The sequence below is a fragment of the Pavona decussata genome, unplaced genomic scaffold (genome assembly GCF_977016875.1).
Source record: "Pavona decussata unplaced genomic scaffold, jaPavDecu1.1 SCAFFOLD_223, whole genome shotgun sequence".
In the NCBI taxonomy this organism is placed as follows: domain Eukaryota; kingdom Metazoa; phylum Cnidaria; class Anthozoa; order Scleractinia; family Agariciidae; genus Pavona; species Pavona decussata.
The window spans coordinates 2,544,796-2,568,542 of record NW_028145628.1 but is presented as its reverse complement, the minus strand read 5'-3'; the positions used below and the strand labels follow the sequence as shown (position 1 = coordinate 2,568,542).

Genomic DNA, 23,747 nt, shown 5'->3' with positions numbered 1-23,747 from the left:
TTAAAAACTGGGTCATTGTATTATAAAAATAATGCAATTCCAGGGATTTGATTGGCTTGGTGGCCATGGTATATTTAACAATTATTCACCGAAGTGGAGGTGAATAGTGATGGATATTTACCGAGCGGCGAAGCAGCGAGGTAAATATCCATCACTTTCACTGACACTGAGCTGAATAACAAGTAGAACAAGAAAAATATTTTACTCCTGACAAAATGCCGACAAATGGCATGAAATTTTAAAATCTCGCGCGCCACGCGGTAAGCGATTTCTTATCGTAGAAAGTTCCATCTCGCTTTCTTTTGGAGACACCTGTTTAGTTCCTTCAGTGTGATTTCTTCAATTTTTCTGTGAAATTCGTCTTGTTGTTGAAACCATGCTGAAAAATATTAGATGTTTTACTGTTTTCATTGTAGTTTTAGTGCTCGACAGTTTTCGTAAACAAGGTATTGTATTTTCATTTTTCGCCTTAGAATATGAGGTTGAAAAAATTAAATAACTTATACCATTAAATGCCTTCAAACAAAACTTTGTTGCCAGTTATGTATTTTTTCAACAGCCGCCTCGTTTATCGAAATAATATCTTCTTAAGTAACCGTGGCGAAACGGGAAGCCATCTTGTTTCTCTTCGGCTGCTCGGAGGTGAATAGTACTTGGCTAATCACCTCTGTTGTATTTGACCAAACTCTTTAATACTTGATAAACTCGAAGGTTACATGATAACATTCCTTGAGAAAGAATTCCGCTATTTCCGACGTACAAGACAAATTCCGCTACATTTAGAAGTATAATGTTCCAGAGTTCCTTCGAGAGTCACGCTCAAAAACAAGAATCTATCCGAGAAATCTGATTACAAATGATCACGTGCGAATTTGACTAGTTCCAGTCCCTACTCGTTTCCAACACACTCCCCCCTGATTGACGGAGTCAATCATAAGGCGAAACTGTAAAGATAACTCTTTAAACTCAGTTCAATGTTCAAAGTTTTAGATCTGAAAGTTAAGATGCAGTAACCACAACTGGAATATCTTCATCTCTGACTACACAAATGTTCCTTGCTCTGTGACACTGGACAGCTCCCATATCAGCTGCTCCTTCATGAAACACATTAACTTCAAGAGGATAGAGCTTCTGAGTTGGACGCTTGATGCGAATCCTGCCTGGAGATTTGTCTACTGTCGCCACTTCGGCGGAGCGAACAACGTTGTCTCTTCCTCGCAACAGCTTCTCTACTTTCCCCATTCTCCACTGCTGTCTAGGTGTTTTGTCTGCATATATGTGCACAAGGTCACCAATTTGAATGGTTCTTCTCGGTTCTCCCTTAAGTTTCTGATACTCTCTGATGCCAGTCAGGTATTCTTTCCTCCAACGATTTCTGAAGTGGGCGAGGAGACTCTCCAAATATCGTCCCCGTCGGGCTAGAGTGCTCAGAGGTACACTGGTAGCAGAAGGTTGCTCCAAGAGACGTCGACCAATTACGAGATGAGAAGGTGTTAGTGGAGCTTCTGACAACTCATTGTACACATAGGTTAACGGCCTGGAATTTAACACTCCTTCAGTTTCAATCAGGGCTGATTCCAGTTCTTCATAACTAAGCTTTGCATTTCCCAGTACTTTCTTCAGACACCTTTTCACAAGTTTGACGCAGATTTCGAAAAAACCGCCCCACCAGCTTGCAGTGGGCACATTGAAATTCCAGTCAATATTCTTGTTAAGAACGAACTTCTGAACTTCTGAATCTTTGAAAGTTTTCCCGTTATCTGAGATGAACAGGTTGGGTATCCCTCGTCTTCCAAAGAAACGTTTAAGCACTCTTAGAAATGACTTGGCGGTCAAATCGGGTGTGAGTTCAAGGTGCACAGCTCTGGTACTTGCACATGTAAATAGAGCAATGTAACACTTGAACATGTCTCCCTTGGACTGGTAGATATTTGTAACATAAAGGGGGCCAGCAAAGTCTACACCAACTTTGGAGAAGGCCAGATCATCTGAGACTCGAAATGAAGGTAATGGAGGAGGAGGTGGGCTACTGAAAGCTCTCCCTTGTATCTTCTTACATGTAATGCACTTAGAGAGTACATCCTTGACAGCTTGTCGTCCTTTGATTATCCAGAACTGTGACCGAGTTTCAGTGAGAGTTTCTCCAACCCCATTGTGTTTCACGTTTTCATGACCTTGTCCAATTACTAATCTTGTGAAGTGCTGCTTTCTCGGTAACAGGATTGGAAACTTGGCTGAGTATGGAAGTGAGGAATTCTGAATCCTTCCCTTGCATCGCAATACTCCATCTTCATCTTTAAAGACTCCTAACTGTTCCCAAGTCGCACTTGATCTCTCCCTTTCATCAAGTTTCCCTTGAACGTCTTTGTACCAGAGGATTTTTGCGGCATTCATTTCCTGTGAACTAACATTTGAATGCATTTCTGGAACTCTTTTAATCCGTCTGATGAACTTCAATACAAGGGCGGTTACTCTGATAAGCTTGCTGAGACTGCTAAATCTCTCTGGTTGGACAACTTCAGAGATGTTTTCAGGGGCTTGGACCAATACGGCCATTACTTGTGAGATTCCATCTGCATCTTCTTTCTTCAATTTCCTTGTAGTTTCTTCTGAGAGGGTGCCTTCACCAACAGGACAATTAGGTGGGCTTGGCCATTGATCCTTCTCCTTCTCTAGAAATGGTGCTCCTTTCCACCATAGATCATTAGAAACAAGATCAAAACTCTTGGCTCCTCGCGAGGCAATGTCACTTGGGTTAAGTTCAGAAGGGCAATATCCCCAATGTTCTTTACTCCAGAGACTTCGAATCTTTGTTACTCGATTCTGCACAAACTGCTTGAATTGTTTTGACTCTCCATTAATCCACCACCATACAATCTGAGAATCAATCCAATTGAACACAGCATCAATCTTGATGGTACAAGCCAATGCCTTGTACACAGCTGTCATCAGGTTTGCTAGAGTCAATGCTGCCATCAATTCCAATCTAGGAATTGTCTCTCCCTTCAAGGGTGCTACCCTAGTTTTAGAGGCTAACAGCTGCGAATAGCTGACATTAGAGGTTGTCACCCGAATGTAGATGTTTGCATCATAAGCAATCTTACTCGCGTCTGCAAAACCGTGTAGTTGATTAGACATGACATCTTCTGCTTCTATCCCAGCTAGGACACAGCGAGGTACACTGATCACTGAAACTCTCAACATGTCTTCTGCTACTTCTTTCCACTTTAAACAGAGCTCTTCTGGCAGGGCCTCATCCCAGCCAATCTTGAGCTGACATATCTCTTGAAACATACACTTCAAGGGCAACATAATTGGTGACAGCAAGCCTAATGGATCATAAAATCGAGCAGTGATGCTCAACAGTTTCCGCTTTGTCAGTGTTCCATCCAATGCTTGTGTAGCAAAGGTTGCAAGATCAAACTTGAAGCTGTCTTCTATCCTATCCCATGGAACTCCCATCACTTTGATGAGGTCTTCTTCGAGAACACTAGACTTTGTCAAAGAAGGACTGGTTTCTGAAGGTGTCTGAGTTGATGATGACAGGTTAGCTTCCTCCTTCTCAATCAAGTGATTTAGCTCTTCGCTGTTCGATGCCCATTTTCGCATGTTGAAACCTCCTTCTCTGAATCGCAACTTCAATTTTCCGTAAAGTTCGAAGCAGTCCTTTACCGAATCCTTTCCAGATGCAAAGTCATCCACATACAAAGCTCTGACAACAGTGTTCACAAAGTCTGGATCAATGTTCTCATACTTGCTTAAGTGATTTCTCAGGGTTACATTCAAAATGAACGGTGAACAGACAAGGCCAAACACAAGCCGTGTGAATCTAAGGATGATGACTTCCGGATTCGAGGAACTGATGTCATTTATCCACAAGAACCTTAACAAATTCCTCTGTTCAGGATCCACTTCAACATTTAAAAATGCTTTCTCCAAGTCACCAATCAGTGCAACTCTGTGGAGACGAAATCGTAGGAGAATGTCAAAGATCAATGGTGTTAAGGCTGGACCAGGGAGCAGACAGTCATTCAGACTTGGTTCATTCTGAGATTTAGCACTAGCATCATACACTACTCGTAGTTTGGTAGTGGTTCTGTCTTCCTTCACGACTTCCTTATGAGGAATGTAATGCACAGTTCCTGGTATTACTTCTTGATCACGACTCTTGTCAACGAATTCTACAACACCAGAGTTCAGTTGGTCCTTAATGACGTCATCATACTGTTGTAGAATGTCAGGCTTGGACTTCAATCTTGCTAATGAGGAGCTGAGGCGTTTCTGTGCTACCAAGTAGTTGTCTGGAATTGTAGGATGTTCTTCCTTAAAGGGAAGAGAAACTTCATAACGGCTACCATTGAACTTTACTTTGGCAAGATAACCTTCATAGAATTCTTCTTCTCTATTCTTCACTCCCAGAGTATCATAGTCCCAGAATTTGTTCAGTTCTTCTTTCAGAGAGACATCAACTGACTTTAAGTCTTCTTCAACTACTTGACACTCTGTCTTCATAACATGCGACATGTTAACACTTGATGAGCTCTGCAATGCACCTGCTATGTTAATAGGACCACTCAAAACATAACCCAGCCTTGTACGAACTGCTACAGGTCCATGCGACTCCCCCCGTACCACATGGTTCTGGACAATGGACCAGTAATAATCAGCACCAATCATAATATCTACTTCAAGATCTTCATCGCCACGGGAATAGTCAGCAAGAGGTAAGCCTTGTAGATGAGGGTAACTTTGCTGTGCAATCTCAATGGTCTGGTTGGCTATGGGTCCACAAATCAGTTCAACTTCATAAGCATTGACAAACACTTTCAACTGATCTTGGCATTCCAGTGCAAATTGAACAATGTCACATTTCTTCAACGAGGCTTCATTGTTTCCAAACGTTTTAATCAGAACAGTTTCACTTCCAAATGAGGGCAGGCCTAACTTGCTCCTCAACCGTGTACTTATGTAAGACCTTTGAGAACATGAATCAAATAGAACCCTCACATGGCAAGAATTTTCTCCATTAGGATTTCCGACCCTCGCTCTGGCAGTTTGCAGCAAAACAGAATTATTCTTAACATCTTGAGTGAAATACAAATTTGTACTCACAGTTTGTTCCTGATTGGTTCTTCTTGCTTGCGTGAATTGTGGTGAAGAGTTTTGCACGCCGCATAGCGATACATGATGTTTCCCGCCACAACGATAACATCTCGCTTGGCAATCTCGGCTCACATGACCACTCCTCAAACAACCAAAACATCGCCCCTTTTGGCGGAGAATTCTTTTCTTCGCTTCTGGCTCCGTAACAACAGCGCATCTTGCCGAAGGGTGCGGTCCACTGCAGAAAGTACACCACATTTCCTTATGTTGTTGAGGTCTGTCGTTGTATGAAACAAGCGTCGACGACGTGGGGGGTCTCTTGTTTTGACCGAACCGTAATCCATATCCAAACTCTCGTTTTTCTCTCATTTTCGACTGATCTGTCACTGGACCGAGAGCACACCTTTCTCGTACCTGTAACTCCTGTGCAAACGACTTTATTAATGTGTCGAGGTCCCACTCGTCGCTCATACCACGACTCAAAATTAAACGCAACTCTTGAGGAATTTTCGCCATGATCACAGGGGTTAGGAATGTTCCGTACGTGTCAATGGAAATTCCAATTCCTTGCAAACTTCGAACAGCCGACTCTGTTTTGTCCAACAATTGCCGCAATTGTTTAAGATCACCAGTATCACTCACTTTTGGTAGCTGCATTAACATCTCGATGTGTTTAGATATGATAACTTGTTTGCTTCCGAACCGCTTGTTTAGGAGATCGACCGCATGGTTGTAATTTGAGCTTGTGAGAGGTAAACCAGAAATGGTTTCGGCTGCAGCGCCCTCCAATAATGATTTCAAATACTGAAATTTGTCGACTTCATTCAGATCCTCACTCGTGTGAATTGCAGATGAGAAGCTGTCCCAAAATGTTGTCCATTTTGTGGCATCCCCGGTAAACTTAGGTAACGTGAGCTTCGGTAGCTTTGCCTTGTTTGTGCCCTTCGCGCCATTTTGAGCAGGGAAAGATCCTTGCGGACTCGCCGATGGCAATGTCACCGTTTCTTCGACATCATTCGCTTCCTGCTTAGGAGACGACAAACATGAGGTTATCAATAAGATCGTTTCTTGTAACGACGCATTAAAATCGCAGCGCTCCAGGATTTCCTTTTCGATTGCGTCGGCTTGTAATAATTCTGCGATTTCTTGATCAAGCGATGCAATTTCCTTCTGATGTTTTTCCAGGTTAATCTTTTGCAATTTCAGCTTCAGTCGGACGCTTTCCACATCACCGTTGTTGAGTAACTCCTTCACATCGTTCATAACTTTACGAACGTGAACTCTGAACCCTGAGCGCTCAAGAATTTTCTTTTTGACATCCGACATGGCGAAGGTTTCAAAACACGTGCTCTGTTCTCCTTGCTTTCACTCCCGGGTCTCGGCACCAAAATGTTGTATTTGACCAAACTCTTTAATACTTGATAAACTCGAAGGTTACATGATAACATTCCTTGAGAAAGAATTCCGCTATTTCCGACGTACAAGACAAATTCCGCTACATTTAGAAGTATAATGTTCCAGAGTTCCTTCGAGAGTCACGCTCAAAAACAAGAATCTATCCGAGAAATCTGATTACAAATGATCACGTGCGAATTTGACTAGTTCCAGTCCCTACTCGTTTCCAACAACCTCCGAGCTAGCCAATCAGCGCGCGCGAAAAGTACTATTCACTTGTGCGGTATATACTAAGAGCAATTATACCATGGCGGAGAAGTAGCGACCATTAAATTGTCTTTTCGTTGTTCTTGCAAAGCGATATGAGCAAGATCTAGCAACATTTCTTGATTGTTTTTAATAAAACAATTATTGCACTCACGCTTGTTGGATATGAGATGGTTAAAGCCAACTCGGTGCGTATATATCATCTCACATCTAACGCGTGCGTGTGGAATAATTGTTGATGATAACCCACCATTAATTAGTTTTCGCACGCTCTTATTGGAAGAAACGTGTCACGTGGTACAAAATCGGACAGCAGTTATCAATCGATAACAGTCAGCCTATTTGATATCAGCCGTCCGATGCTTTGGACGAGAGAAAATAAAGTTAGAACGCGTCTCAGTTTTAGGTCAACTATGATCTCGCTCAGTACTTTGGTGTAAATCCCTCAGTAACTGGTAGCCAAGAAATCGCCCAATATGCCCTAAATTATGTCACACTCGAGCTTGATCTAAATTATATCATAACACCTGCTCGCAATTATACTTGTCATGAATAAATCAAAGAAACAGAACTAATAAAACAAAAATACATTGACGTAATACAATAGCCCAGTTTACAGTTGTGTGCTTAGTGACCTGGCCTTAAACTGAAAGCCAGGCTGGGGGTGACCTTGTTTCGATACAAACCTCACTGCTTTTCATGTGTAGTTCATGCTGTTCTTGTGCTAACTATTTGCATTTACATATGAAAAACAGTAAGGTTTTGTATCAAAACAAGGTCACACCCAGCCTGGCTTCCAGTTCTAAGCTTCTGCTTTCTCCACATAGTTTTAAACCGCCCAAAAATATCCCTGTATTAATAGGGACCACCCATAGGAAACCCGAGTATCTCGAGATGTGCAGAACGTATGCGCAGTAACAAAAGTAGGTACCGACCTTAAGCACACAATTGTAAATTGGCCTATTGTCACTGACGATTCACTTACTGGCACAAACTGGAATTATTTCTGTTGTTGTGAAACATCTCGCGAAAGCCCCTAGTACACTTGTGTCCCTTTGTAAACAGATCGTCGGTGCATGGAATCAGCTGTCTGAATTTTGGATCAATGGCGCTGATGTTCATTACTTTATTGGAGCAATAAAACTGAGATGAGCCCACGGATCTTTGGATCAGCAGGGTAACGTTAATAAACTGATCGAGTTGGGCTGCACTGTAATGTCCCTCGAGGCAACTGCGCGTCTTTTGTGCAAAGCAGTCCCCCATCCGGGAATAGGAAGTGCTGTTAAAAAAAAAGGGTACTGAATCATGACGTAAGTATCAAACGTTAGGAAGAGTGTTTCATCTCACGCGGAGGTAGGTTGAGAAAACGAGGCGCTATCGAGTTTTTATTAACTGACTCAGATGAAACTCTCTTTCGAGTATTTGATATAATTTTTCAAACCTTTTAGTAAATGTTAAAGAAATTCAAAGCAAACGTTCTCCAAATCTTATGATAAGTAACACCCCATTTCCAAACCTTCTTCACGGTAGTCAGTGACTTCACTTGTTTTCATAATTAATTGTTAAAGCTAGAGTTTGAGAAATTAATTTATCAAACAAGACACATACAAAAGAAATGTGATGTTGTATTTTAACCCTGGTGAATAAATGATAGATATATTTTAGTTAGTGTGAGTGAACTTGAGTGGGTCCTTGGGTTTTTGGAGTTCCAAAATGTGTACTGTCCCCGAACTCTATATTCGCCAGCTTATGCCCTCAAGATGGTACCATACCTGCAATCTGCAGCCATATCTTGTGCCAGGTCGATGTAGAATTTCTTCTCACAGGAACCAACAGCTTCCGCCACAAAGTCTGTGAAGTTGCAAGAACCAAAGTTCTCTGTCGAGGCTTGTGTCACATTCCCTAGAAAGGAAACAGCAGCAGCAGCAGCTATAAAGTATGTCAAATTTGTACTAGGACAGATAAGTTCATGTTCATGAAAAGGTTGAAACATTTTCAGCCATTACGCAATTAATAATTATAAGTTGTTGGTGTACAAGCCTTGGCGTACCTTTCAAGTTTGAATGTGTACACATCCCCGCAGGCCAAGGGGCAGTTAGTGGGCGAAAGTTTAATTCTTACAGTAAACTTTCGCCCACGAAAATCCCTTTCACCCACTAACTGCCCCTGGGTCTCCGAGGATGATGTGTACATAGATTTCACCCACGACAAACTTGGAACTTTATGGCATAAGCTAAGGTCAGGAGACTTCTGAAAACGTTGTTGGTTCTGTATTTCATGTTCATGAAAGAATTGAGATTTTCAGCAATTCATGTTGCACCGTGGAATTTTGAATGTTTGCATAGATTTCATCGAAGATAAACTTCAGTTGGAACTAAGGAGATAAGGTCACGAGCCAGAACTCTGGAAATGTCGTTGGTTTTGCACGTGCTCATCATTCTTACGTGCGTTTCTTTTCGAGATGCTCCTAACCTGTATTCACGGAAACGGCGGTGCAATACGTCGACACGTGAAAATAGCGACCTTACGAAAACACGACGGCGACGGCAACAAGAACATCAAAACAACAAACCCTTAAATGAGTTAAACAATGTCTCTGCACGTGCGCTTAAAAAAAATTGTACATATTTCTTTTACGTTCTCTGCAAGACGGACGTCAAATGTCCAAATTCAAAGTTTTAAGGAGAACGTGGGCACACAACAGTGAATATAATTTCTCTTCTTCTTCCTGCCCTTGAACGTCATTGCTACTAATTATGTTACTGGATAAATCGTAGACAATGGGGAGTTTAAGAAGCTACTGCGGCGACGGCAACGAGAACGTTACAAAACAATAGGATATACTGAGAAAAACAAAGGCCCTGCACGTGCGTTATGAATTTCGGTACATTTCTCCACCGTGCTCGGCCAAACAACAACGTGAAATGACCAAATTCAAGGTTTTGTGGACAACGTGAGCAGATGACGGTAAATTTTCCAATCTCTGTCTCAACTTGAACGTTTCCACCTGTTCTGTTACTGGATAGTTCGGCCACATTGTACAAGTTGAACGAATTGGAATAATCGCGAAGTAGTACAAGTAATGCGAACTTGTATTTTCAAGCGACGTTTTCGTTGGCGTTGCCGTTGTGGTTTCTTAAAGTCCCTAATAATTGTGCACGTTAAACGCGTTGGAATAATCAGATATTAGATCGGATAAAGTAAATATTTATTCCCTTGGCTTTGCCGCCGTGCCTTAGGTCCTGTGGACATGCGCGTCGACAGTGACGAGGTCACAAACTCAGTAGATTTTTTTTTTTTTTTTTTGGAAAACGTTTTGGCTTCAGTAGATTGAATATATTTCTGTTTATCGTTGTTATACTCTTGTACTCTTAATAAATTTACCTAAATTTGAATGAAATTTAAAAAAAAAAAATGATTTTTGGAACACCAGCAGAGAGTTGATACCCACGCAAGAGCACCCCAGGTTGTTAGTGGACTAACTTGGTGTCCGTCTATTAATTATTAACTACAAATTCTATTTTTAAAACTTCACTAAATCTTCAATATTTCTTATTTCTCTTAATTTAACCAATCCTTGTAAAAAAAACTACTCCTCCCAACTATACCCCAAAATTCACCCAAAAATTCACAAAATACCTCACAACACAGATTCACGGGATGATAGGGTTTTTGGATTGCTTGCAACGTGAATGAGATATTTCCATTAAAGCCATGTCAAGTGGCGGAAAAATGGCGTTTAGGTGAATTGTCCCCTTAAAACAAAAGCAAAACCTAGTTTAATTATAATTAAAAATTACCCTGAAAATGAAAGCAATCACATTTGCTAGAAAGTAATGGCGCTTCTGAAGCCATCGTTAGCATGAAGTTCATAAAAGAGATTGATAATAGTTTCATCATGACAATCGGTGAAAAAAATATGGTTTTGTAATGGTGAAGAGGCACCGTGTTTTGTTTTTGCTTTTTAAAAATAGTTGCTATTTTGATTACAATTTAGTATTTGTCATAAACGATAAATGTCAGTCACGGATTTACAGTAACATTAATAATCCTGAAGATTCATTTTAAATCTAAAAGGAATAGAATCTTACCAGCCAAGATATACGTCAAAAACGGCAACAACTTCACGAAGTTCATGTTGCTGACTTCCTCACCAACGCATCTTAAAGTGCTCGAGTTGATCGTTCTCCAGTCTCATATCTTTATACCCAGTTGTTCCAGTTTCTTTCAATAAAAGAGCTGATTGAACTTTTCATTATTAATGACATCTTTTGCTACAAAAAATCCATTCATTTGACATGACTTGAACTTGCCTTAGGTTGTGATATCAGTTCTAAGTGGATAGCTCAATCTAATGATTACTTATCGCTAAATGAAACAATTCTTTACTCCAGCCCTCTTAGTTTAAGGTTATTATTTACAACTAAGCTCTTCGTTTTTTATGAATGATTTACGAGTCAATATGGATTTGAATCCCACGCTTGATAACGTTTCTTTCTTGACTAGAACATTACGTTATTAGATCAGTTAAACCCTTATCTCGAGTCAAATACGGAAAGCATATCTTTTGAGCGACCTGTTAAGTGAAAAATATTTAACAATTATTGGACGAGGTTGAGCAAAACTGATCGTGATATGTAATATTATTTGCAGGAAAAACTCAGTTAGACAGTGTTTCCAATGACCAGACCATTACTTGTAGGCAGCTATTTACAGGTCACGTGGTTTGCTCTCGGCCAATGAAAAGGAAGAAAAAGATGCATCGAATGATATTAAGCAGTACTTTCCAGTGTTATTGTTTATTATACTACACGAGGTGGCTCTGGAGATAAAATCCTAATAAAGTGCGACCATTCGAATTAAAACTATTGAGCAATACTTTCCAATGGCAAATGTTTACTATGCTTCACGAGGTGGTTCTAGAATTTAACCGGGATAAACTGCTAAAGTGTTTTAATTTACGCTACACAAGTTGGTTCTGTGGTTGTATTGAAGTCCTGAGGTTTTGACCCATAAATGAAAGCCATTGAGCAGTACCGTCTAGCACTGATCAGTTTCACTGTGCAAGTCTAGCGTTCACGTTTGTGTACAGAATTCTTTTTCTGAGAAAGAGCTTGTTACGCCGTGCAAATTAGTTGTGGCCATAGGGTTGATGCATGAATACAATCTTAAGACTCGTCATTTGAGTAAGACGTACTTTTTCTGCGATACTTTCCGACCAGTGGGTCAGAGATCATGAGGATCAAATCCTGTATGATATGACGAGCATCATTTTAATAAAAGCTGTCGAGTTGTGCCTCTATATGTCCAGAAATGCACGCTAATGAGATTCATGAACTGCATGATAGACATCACAAAGTGTCCCCTAACCTTAATTCTTACTAAAACACAAATAATTCTGTCAAACTTGAAGTCATATTAAAACGACAAAAAGGTCTGTTTTATGTGAAGTGCCCAAATTCAGGGTTAGGTGCATTGTGAACATAAGTGTGTGCTTCTGAGCTATGGATTCGTTAATGCTTAACAATATTTTTGTTCATTTTTATTTATTTATTTATTTATTTTTATTTTTTTCGTTCAGAACGTGACCACTCTTAGACGTGGGAGGGTTAAAAGTGCTGGCAAGCAGTGATATAAAAACAGTCCCCAAACAAACGAGACATCACTGTTAGATATTTGATGAAAGTCTCGTGAAAAAAAGATTTATTCTAACCTACATTATAGATAACCTAAAATTGACGCTGATCCCAGCAACTGAAAGCGTTTTCAAGTCTGCACTCGCTCAGATACATAAATAGTTAAACTTTTGACAGCTTTGCATTGTTTGATTATTCTTGTTGCCTTAGGGCTACATGACTGCAAGGCAAAGCGCGATGATTAAAATTTAAAGAAATCCAAATGTAGCAGCTTCACCAGAATGAATCTGAACGTCTTTAAACGATACCTAATAGTAAGTACTGGGTCCGAAGTTTGACGTTTCAAAAACGTCTACGGTATGTATCATTTTATTATATTTCGTCTTTTAAAATTTAATTTAAAAACAAGGACCTAAGTCGGTCTTGACTCATTCTAGAAAATCTAGATAAGACTACGCAAGCACTAAAGGCTATTGGAAACCTACAGACTAATGATATTCGAAATTTGGCAGCATCAACGGCTAGTAACAGTATTTCTAGTAGTTCTATCCTGCCTACAAACCGGCTGAGTGTCGATTGCAACCGAGCTTAGTCGAAGATTTCCAACTTACAACGCACGTGACAGGAGTAAAAACAATAGAAAACGGGTTTCCTCAAGTTCTGTGCACGGAGCTTCTTCTTCTTCTTCCAAGTTGTCAAAATTTGGGCGACCGTTGAAGACTATAGTCAACAAAGACCTGGATATGAGCACTAGGATTTTTTTCCGATTATGTCTGTGTCACTTACTGAATAATACATCATTCTAGTTTATTCACCAGGATTAAAATATACCATCACATTTATTCAAAAAATTATTATTATTCTAATGTTGTAGTAAGTGCTTGACCCATGTTCGGAGAATTCGGATTTTCTGTTTCCGAGCCGTGTGCCTGTATCACTGACTGCGAAAATACATCTGATCCCAGACATACACTCATCAACGTTCAAATCCTGGCAGTATGCAGAACGTTTGTCACATAAACCTCATTTAATGACCTAGCTCTCACGAGTCTCCTGCAACTGACAGTGGAAAAGTTGGACTTTTCTTTTGATAGCGTAAATTTTCGGTCTTTTCCGGAGTATGCTAGCAGCAATGACCTAAAAATTAGCATGTATTACAATTTTAGCCGATACCCACATTAAAAAGCACATTTACGAATGTTCAAACATTGATCTTGAAACTTTAACATTGGCTCAATTTACTCCATTTTTGTTTTTAAAATTCTTTTCTTTTAACGAAGACCCATTCTTTGTGACATAATTATCGCTTCACCGAAGACATTTTAACCAAGTGTAAGACCATTCGCGTTTAAACCAGCGTCAAAAAGTACATTGGCGTATGATCATTGACTGATCTTTCCCTGGATGTACTAGCCGGCGGCCGCAATGCATTAGTTGAGCATATAAAAAGTCAATACTCATTAGTTGACCATATAAAAAGTGAAGTTGGGCATATAAAAAGTCAATAGTTGAGCATATAAAAAGTCGAGTTGAGCATATAAAAAATCCAAAGTTGACCATATAAAAAGCGAAGTTGAGCATATAAAAAGTCAATAGTTGACCATATTAAAGTCAGGTTGACCATATAAAAAGTCGAGTTGAGCATATAAAAAATCCAAAGTTGACCTGATATAAAAAGTAAAGTATAAATGGTATATAATATTGACTGGTTTGGCGCCCCATACAATTTTTTTTTTCAGTAGAGTGACAGTAAAGTGACAAAGGTAACAAAGCTGCGATAGACGTTCTAGGTAACTAAACTAAATAAGTGCTAGCAAGGGCTTCAACAAATATAAAAACATATCTTTCTGACCTTTTGAGTATGCGATTTATCTTTGAATTAACAGTTTTTCTTTTACCAGCTCGAGAAAGAGGGAGAGATTGGGTAATTTATGCTCGTATTTTTGCAGAAAAACATGTCTTTTGCTAAGTAGAATATAGTAATTAAAGATATAGGAGCTAGAACTTCCAGGATCATAGCCGTACATTATTCCTAATTCAGCAAAATTGTAAATAACGTTATTTTGATTATTCCACCAGAGTAGGACTGAATTCCAATAGTCTCGTATATTGGGACAGTTAACTAACATGTGCAGTAGTGATTCTACTTCATTACAAAATTCGCAGAGGGGAGATTCTGAGATGTTCATTTTATACAGCAGGTTTCTGCATGGTAAAATATTATGAATTATCTTATACTGAAATATACTTAGTTTCGTTTCTCGTGTTATTCTAAATGGTAATTTATAAATTGCACTGATTATCGTCTCATCTACACCTAACCTTTGTAACCTAGAGCTAGCTAATGGTTCTTTAAATTTCTTTTGAATAAGCATATTCCTAGCTCTTTTGCAAGTAATACTAGAATGAAAAGTCGGTTGGTCATCTTGTCGATTCCTACTATTTATTAATTGTAACTCACACTTCCACTCTGATGGTATTGCAGTTATTAAACCCGAGAGGTTGGTGAATGGCGTGGTGAGATTTAAAAATTTAAAAATTTTCTAAAAAAATTGTCATATGAAAGGAAATTGCCATCCTCTTCTAATAAATCGTTGATTCTAAGAATTCCAGCGGCAAGCCAGTTTTCCCAGTATACAGATTTACCTCCAATGGTAATGCTTTTATTATTCCAAATAATGACCTCTCTAATATCCTGTTTACTTAGAGGGGTAGATCTTGCAACATGAATTTCTGCCAAAGCTTTTAAAATGTCGATATAGAAAGCTGGCGTACTCTTTAAGGCTGGTTTCCATATGATCGCGGATCGCGGATCGCAGATCGCAATAAGGTCTGCGATCGTCTGCGATCACATGGAAACATACTTCTGCGATCGTCTGCCATCCTGCGATCACGATCGCAGACGATCGCAGACGATCGCAGAAGATAGAACATAAAGGCTGGTTTCCATATGATCGCGGATCGCAGATCGCAGATCGCAATAAGGTCTGCGATCGTCTGCGATCATATGGAAACATACTTCTGCGATCGTGATCGGAGACGATCGCAGAAGATAGAACCATGTCCTATCTCCTGCGATCGTCTGCGATCCCCTGCGATCAATTGCGATTGTGCGATCATATGGAAACCAAGGGCGCTTTCCATTCGACCAAAAATTCCGGAAATTCCGGGTTTGGGAGCGAATGGAACAAACATTTTCCGGGATTTCATTCCGAAATTTTGGGTGTACCTCGCGAGGTTGGCCTAAAATTCCGGAAAATCGGAATAACCGGAAAATTCCGTTCCATTCGACCATTCCTGCTCGCGCCCAGTTTCTCAGAGCCCGGAAATCGAACTCAACATGGCTTCCAATTCTTCTGCTCAATATCAGTGTTCCGCTTGGCAGCTCGCCCAGATCCATTCCCAAGTGGTATCCTTCCTGTGGGCATGACGGCGCGAGTGAACAGCTTGCAAGTTCTGAAGCGACCCTTAATCGTCAGGAAAATAGAGAGGTATCGTGCCCTCAAAGTAGTCGCGGACTCGGTTTAAATTCCTACGCATGTAGGAGCTACCCACACTGAACAGCGTTATGTCGTCGTCCTCGTCCAATACTTCGCTTATTTCAACTTCATAGTCGTCGAGCAACTCTAAAGCAAGTAAAATAGACAAAGAGTCCGCCATTTTTTGATTCCCCTGTTTATTTGGTATTTTCGCGCGAAAATTGGTACGTGATGGACTGGGACGGCTTGGTTCAAACCAACCGGAAAATACTGTTCCATTCGTCACATGGAATACTCGAAATTTCATTCCGGAATTTTTGGTCGAATGGAAAGCGCCCCAAAGTTTTGCAATCCGCGATCGAAACGCATCCCATAATATTTCGAGTTCTCTCCCACGATTCAACGCTCGTGTGTTCGATTGTAGGAACAGTCTACGTAGCAACAATCATTTCGTTGTCATTTCGAGGAATTTATGGAGGAAGTTGCTCGTTATGAATGTGTTTACAATCGCAGCAGAAAATATTTTAAAGACAAGAACAAAAAGGCCAACTGTTGGGACAAAATCGGGCAGAAGTTTCATTTATCGGCCGGGGAAGCGGAGGCCAAATTTCGCAACATAAGAACTGCGTACGGTCGTTATCGAATCCAAAACCGATGTTTTCGACGGTTTTGGAGCTGACGACGACTCGCTTCATGACAAAAAGAAAAAGTAAATTTGCTTGCGGCAAAATTTCCGCTCTTCCACGTTCGCGATGTTGTTTGCTTTTCAGCCTACGCGCGCGTGTATATTTGACATTTCCGCTGACCAAAACGTATGGCTACGGTCGGCTCTGCGATCGTTGCGATTATATGGAAACAGCCTTTAGTTCTAAAAGACTTAAATCGTAATTACAGTCAAAAATGAGAGGGCCTCCAACATTTTTCAGATAATAAGATGTAATAATCATCCAATCTTCATCAGCACTGTCCTTCCTTTTTTTTACCCAGGCACATAGCAAAGATTTTGTAATTATTTCATATTCTGGTAAATCTAAACCTTCCTTTCTTTTGCCCCAATAAGCGTGTCTCTTTTTATTTTCGGTTTTTTACCGTTCCAAACAAAGTCAGCTATTAATTTGTTAACAGTGTCAATAACATTAGGTGGTGTGTGAAGACAAGCACTAGAAAAAATAAGTTTGGATATACCTAACGTTTTAGCTATTGTTATTTTCCCATTCAGGAATAAATCCCTTTGTGACCATAAACTAAATAGCTTCTTGGCTTTGTTTAACTTATTTCCAAACTTTTCTTGCTCGCATTGCTTAACATTTTACGAGAAGGCGGTTCCTAAAGCTATAGGCCTTTGTGGCCACTTAAACTCGAATATCGTATCTCTGTTATGCTCGTTCTTCCCTAACCATAAAGCTTCTGATTTAGAGGAATTGAGTGCGAGTCTACTACATTCCTCAAACAAGTTGAGCACCACGAGCAGTTTCCCAAGGGAGAACCTATCTTTACAGAAGGCGGTTGTGTCATCCGCGTACTGAGATAATTTACCTTCTTAAATGTTACCAACTTGCTTGTGGATCCCTGTTATATCAGAACGAGACCTTATCGCACTAGATAATGCTTCAACAGCCAGTAACGGGCAACCTTGCCTAACTCCTCGCTTAAGTGTAAAAGGTCTGGAGGTGTAGCCGTTATTTATAGTGCAGCTGGAAATATTATTGTAAAATGTTCTAACCCACGCCTTGAAATCGTGTCTGAAATTTAAGGCACAAAAATAGTCAAAAGCTATACAATAATTCAGTCCTAAACGGCTCAAAAACCATACCCTTTGGCTCTGCACCTACCTATATAGCTTATATTGGGAGTTGACCCCCCCCCCCCCCCCTGGATATTACTTTTTGAAACACTCTTCATCGACTTTGTACCAAAGCAACATGCGATGATAAGACAAACTGACGTAAAAAGACAGAGTTTTACTTTTAACCTGTGTTACAACTCCTAGTGGAGTTGGGGGGGGGGGGGGTGGGTACTCAGCTATATTAATAATGGGGAAGTGGGAATGACACCAAATTATGAGACTCCACAAAAACTTCAGCTTTCTCTTCCTAAACCTGAACACAAAAAGGTCCAGCACATAACCCCCAAAAGTTCCTTTTCTTTTTGTATAAAATGGCGAAAAATCAATGAAATCGAACAGTCCAGGACATAACCCCCCAAAATCCTTTTTTTTTCTTTGAACGAATGAATGAAATTCTTATATACCGCACATATCACCAAGTCTCATAGTGGTTTACAATTCTGTGGTCTTTTAGATCTCACCCACCCACCCACTCAACCCAAGCATGAGTGTGAAAGATAGAACGCCAGACCACAACAGGAACTACGTCCCCTACTCTTGCGAACAGTGTGTGGGTTCTTTAACGTCCCACAAAGTACTCATGAACAAGGGTTGTGAGACGGGACCTACGATTTATCATTCTTATCTGAGAAGACGTCATTACAGATGTCATTACAAAGGCAGCACATTTCTCCTCAATTAATTTTAAAGACCCTGAGTGTTGGTCCAGCCGGGATTTGAACCCGCGACCTCACACACGGGAGCCTGGTGCTCTACCAACTGGGCCAACCGGTCAGCGGTTGCATGAAAAGGCCAATCCCAGTGGGGTGGTTCTTAGTTTTGAGTCTGTGGATGAAATCACAGTGAGACCATTCAAACGAAAGCTACTGAGCAGTACTTTCCTGTGGTGCTGTTTGTTATGCTGTACACAGTGGTTCTTGGTTTAGAGTCTGTGGATGAAATCCTAAAGTGCAGCCATTCAAATGAAAGTTACTCATGAGCAGTGCTCTCCTGTTGTGCCGTTTGTTATGCTGAAGAAGGTGGATCTTGGTTTTGAGTCTGGATAAAATCCTAAAGTGCAGCTATCCAAATGAAAGCTACTGACCAGTGCCTGTGTATACTGTGGTGCTGTTTAGTATGCAGTACAAAGTGACTGGCTTTGACCGAGACTAACTTTTGAGTCTGTGGATGAAATCCTAAAGTGTGACTATTCAAATGAAAGCTACTGAGCGGTACTTTCCTGTGGTTGTGTTTATTATGCTGTACAAGGTGGTTCTAGGGTTTGCGTCTGTGGATGAAATCCTGAAGTCTGCCCATTCAAATGAAAGCTACTCAGCAGTGTTTTCCTGTGGCGCTGTTCAATTAATATGCTGTACAAGGTGGTTCTAACTTATGAGCCTGTGGATGAATATTTCTTAACTTGTGACCATTCAAATGAAAGCTGTAGTTTTCTATGGTGCTGTCTATTATGCTTAACAACTTGGTTTAAAACTTTCGAGTTTTTTAGAAACAAGAGGTATCTAACATTATCTTTCTTTGGTGGTGACATGCGAGGTGGAAAAGGAAGAAAAGATGTAGCAGAAGAAGGGAAAGCATTGCTATCTCTCACACGATGGTTTTTCAGTCTGATCATTTGTTCTTAGAATTTGAGAGCTTTGGCCAGTAGATATACATTGAAAGCCTGCGTAACGAGGACAGAAGTGCCCTCAATTATTATTGCTGATCGTAAGAGGGGTACACAATTTGCACTGCTCAGTAGCTTTCAATTGAATGTAGGTCACACGTTAGGTTTCATCCATACCGTGCCATGCCGTGGATTCAAAACTTAGAACCCCCTTTTTCAGTTTTATACACAGCAGCATTTAAGAAAAAAATTCCTTAAAATGATTTTATCACAAAAGAAGCAGCTAATTGGTTTGAAACTTTGACGGATGTTTGTTACATCTTAAGTTCATCAGAATAAAAATAAAAAGCGAGAGTGAACATGTTTGTTATCACGCTATAGGGCTGTAATATATAACCATTTGACTAGCTTCTGATAACAGTATCAAAAAAGAAACTCTTAATAATGAGAGAGAAGTACCCATTACTTCCAGAAAGTTATTCTAACAATGTTCTTGTAATGGTACAATAAAAATAAATATAAATCATTTTATTTAAGCGCCACCGTATTTAGGACAGAGCACTAATAATTATTAGCGACACTCTCCAGATCAAATTGGAATTTAGAAATGCTGGCTTTTGGGGAGAGGGGAAAACTGGAGTACCCGGAGAAAAACCTCTCGGAGCAAGGACAAGAACCAACAACAAACTCAACCCGCATATGCGCAATCCCTCACTCAGCTCCCCCTAAATAATCTGAGCAAACATGCCACAAAGTTAATAAAAGAAATAAATAACTGTGTTTTGTCCCTCAAAAACCACCCAGGGTGAAACACAAGACACACTCAAGGTTTCTCCTTTGATATTGCTTCTGAAGTGCTCTCATCACTTCATTGTGTGCTTGATGACAAAACAAAGGATGGCCAAGATTTTTTTCTTAACTTTGCAATTATGTATGGCTTTTTCTTCAAGGTAACCCTCAGTTTTCTATATTGATTTCAATAGCTGTTGCTAAGATCTTATTTCAAGTAAAATACCTTTGAATTAGGTGGGCACTGTCCTTAAGAAATCACAACTTTTCAAACCATTCTGAGATGTGTAGAATGTATTCGCCGTACGTATATAGCAAAAGGAGACATCATCCTTGAACAGGTTGCACGTTGATGATTTCATCCACAGACTCAAAAGATTGAAAAGATCACGATGCAAATTAGTACTCCAGGAAAGATAAGGAATAAGACATTTGGAGCAAAAATATCGACCATAGTAACAAATGTCCCCACCCATCACCTGACAATTAACAAAAACAACACAAACTCCACAATTCAATCTCATATTTAATCCTTTTCTTATTGATCTTATTCACATTCGTATATACGCATTTCAATGATTTTTACAACATTTACAAACAGTATTACACCTTTTAGTGACACCTTTTAAAACAGCAAAAAAAGTGAATGCTTTAAAAATGATACAAATTATGCTCTAAAAGTAATAAACTCTTTTTGATTTTGTTGGCAATACTTAGTTTTCTTTGTTCCACGGCCTAGATCCGTGTCACACCTGAATACAATGGTATACTCTGTACATGTAACATCTTTATATACCTCTAATTAACTAAAAATAGACTTCAAAAAAAACACAGTTGGAGTTGTAAGATTAACTCAGCTGTTGGTGAATTTGTACACAGTTAGCATTATTCACGTCCCTGAAACGATAAAATGACTTTAACAGTGATGGAAACGTAACGCTCAATGTTTGTGTGGTTAACAAATGACTGGTTGGAGTTTACACTGTAATATGCCCTTGTGGACTCTTCACTTTTTTTAAGAACTGTATGAAGGTAAAAAATTGAGGAATCAACATGTAAATTAGCAATGATGGAAATAACACAAGCGAAAGACTTGTACAATTGAGAGACGAGCAGAAAAATATTAAAAAGCCAGCAAGTTTTAGATTCCGGTCTGATTTCAAGCTGCTGTTTGGTTGAACTACAAGAATTATTAACCGAGAATCGGTGATAAGCGTTCTTCACATCTTTGTAACTGTGTTGGTGAGTTTTGAGATGTAATAAAATGTGATTGTTTGAAGTGTAAATTTCTTTGTCAATAATTTCTCTGTACATCACAGGGACTAACTGAATATATGAGATTAAAAGACAACATCTTATCTTATCTAAACGGTTCATCAGCTGATTTAGTCTGAAATGTCAGCCGTCTCCTCCCCCTAATTCAGACTACAGCTGATTTAATATCGGCTGGAACTCAATGTAGAAATTTAGTTTTTACGGAGCACTTACATGCGTTTGATATTGGAGTTTTAATTTAAGGCTACTCGGTTTCAAAATTGAAGATGAAGATTAAAAGCACTTAAACTTTAACGACATTGAATACTGATACGGTCACCATGTCCTGCTATGAGTTTGTTGCGAACAGGATCACCTAGGTTATTGCCAGACAAATCCAAGTAGGTCAGAGTATTATTATTACACAACATTTCACAAATCTCATCAGCGCATTCACGGTCGAGATATACTGCCACACAAACCCAAGTATGTCAGAGTATTATTACACAACATGTCGGCACAAATCTTATCAGCTCATTTAGTTCATATCCATACAAATACAAGCGTCTCAGAATACCATTATTAGACACTATTTCACGAATCCAAGCAGCGGATTCACTGTCTAGTTTATTGTCAGACAAAACCACGTATTTCAGAGTATTTTTATTACACAACATTTTACGAATCTTATCAGCGCATTCACTGTCAAGTTCATTGCCAGACAAATCCAAGCGTCTTAGAGTATTATTATTACACAACCCTTCACAAATCTTATCAGCGCATTCACTGTCGAGTTTATTGTCAGACAAATGCAAGTGTGTCACAGTTGTGTTCTCGGTGAGCATCTTAGCAATTATATCACACTCAACATAACCTATATTTCTACGCCAGACAGATACCTTTTGAAGTCTCAGAGACTTACCAAAAGTACGTGCTAAATCTAAATGAAAATTACTACCTTCTTTTCTGCATTCCTTAATGCACTCCACTGCAACCAAAAACTTCCAATCTCCGTCAATGTGAGCCGCCAAACTCTGGATAAGAGCCACTGCTTTTTCTTCGGATGCTTCTGCTAGTATGCCGCATGTGAACAGCAACACTTGTTTCAGGTCAGCGAAATATCTCGCGTCAGCAGCTAAATCTTCACGACTCATTTCTTCATTCAGAAGCTGGCAACAGAGATAGAATGCAGCAAAATGTTCCTGAAAGGATTTGTGCATGAAGGCGTAATAGAGACATGGTCTTCGTTTGTTTGGTCCATGGTGAAGTGACAGAAATCCGAAAGCAGGTAAGTCATTTTCATCACTCCCAAGTTGATGTTTCTCAAAGTACATCGTCTGCTCGAAAAGACCCTTCAACGCTATCGAGCCAAGGTGTTTTAGCTGTTGTTCGTACACTTTTTTAGGATTTTGGCCAGTTTCCAAATTTAAGTTCTTTTTTTCGCTGTATCTTGTCAGGACATACTCCACTATATCCATGTATAGTGTAGTTTTCTTTTCTGGAAGGATGCCATTCGAGTATTCGCAAAGAAGACAGAGGAGAGCAGCATTTAGGGGATTTGCAATCAGTTCTTGTAGGCCTCTGTCTTTCTTAAGTCGGTTTAAGAGTGTTTGCGCCATTTTCTCTCCCTCTTTTCCCTTGTTTTTAAAATATTTAAAGATGAAATTACAGGCATCAGGTTTGGTGAATCCCACAATCTCCAGGAGAGTGTCACAGGATTTTCTCGCCTTTATCCCAGCCTCATGCCGAGCTGTAACCACAAGATGACATTGAGAAAAAATTGCACTTCTACCCTGAATGAGCTGGTTTGCCTCTAACCATCTCTCGTTCGGCAACTCGTCCAATCCATCCAGAACTACAAGTACGGCGGATTGATGATGTTTGATCCATTTAAAGAAATCTTTTTCGTCTTCTTCATCAATATCAGTAGGGAGAATCTGTTCGCAGATGTCCTTACGAAGGTTTGAATTGGAAGACATGTCGCGACATCTAAGCAATAGCACCATTTTAAAATTCGGAAAACAATCTCCCGCTTTAGGTTCCATTGAAGCCCAGTCGTAGGCAAGCTTGTTGCAGTAGGTAGTCTTGCCCATACCAGGATCTCCCTCAATCAATACCTTCTTAGGATTCTCGCATTCTTCGTGCGATTGAAAGATGGCGGACATGTCGACCATTTTGTTGGTCACTGTTCCTCTCGTCTTCTCCCTGCTGACCATTCTGAGCTTGGTGAAGATGTCACTAAGGCGAAAATTAAATTTACCTTCGCACCAAGGGAAGAGTGCAAGGCATCCTTCACGGTCGCTGTAGAATTCGCGTAATTGGTCAATAACCTCTGCAAGATCAAAATCAACTAAAAGTTAAAGGCATAATTTGTA

The 23,747-nt window shown here is 39.9% G+C and overlaps 1 protein-coding gene and 1 long non-coding RNA gene across 8 annotated transcripts in view; one reads left to right on the top strand and one right to left on the bottom strand.

The window, feature by feature from the left end:
• The window catches only part of LOC146459146 (uncharacterized), a 41,915-nt gene that overhangs the window by 708 nt on the left and 17,460 nt on the right, over positions 1–23,747 (bottom strand). For all 7 annotated transcript variants that reach the window (XM_085090036.1, XM_085090030.1, XM_085090032.1 and 4 more), the window contains 3 exons: positions 22,331–23,704; positions 8,538–8,667; positions 7,751–8,044 (listed from right to left, as the gene is read on the bottom strand). In XM_085090036.1, coding sequence (XP_084946162.1) covers positions 7,751–8,044; positions 8,538–8,667; positions 22,331–23,704 — 1,798 coding nt within the window. The remainder of the gene's footprint in view (positions 1–7,750; positions 8,045–8,537; positions 8,668–22,330; positions 23,705–23,747) is intronic.
• The window catches only part of LOC146459138 (uncharacterized), an 84,453-nt gene continuing 69,389 nt past the window's right edge, over positions 8,684–23,747 (top strand). Inside the window, exon 1 of the long non-coding RNA XR_014858083.1 lies at positions 8,684–9,684. This is a non-coding gene — a long non-coding RNA (uncharacterized LOC146459138). The remainder of the gene's footprint in view (positions 9,685–23,747) is intronic.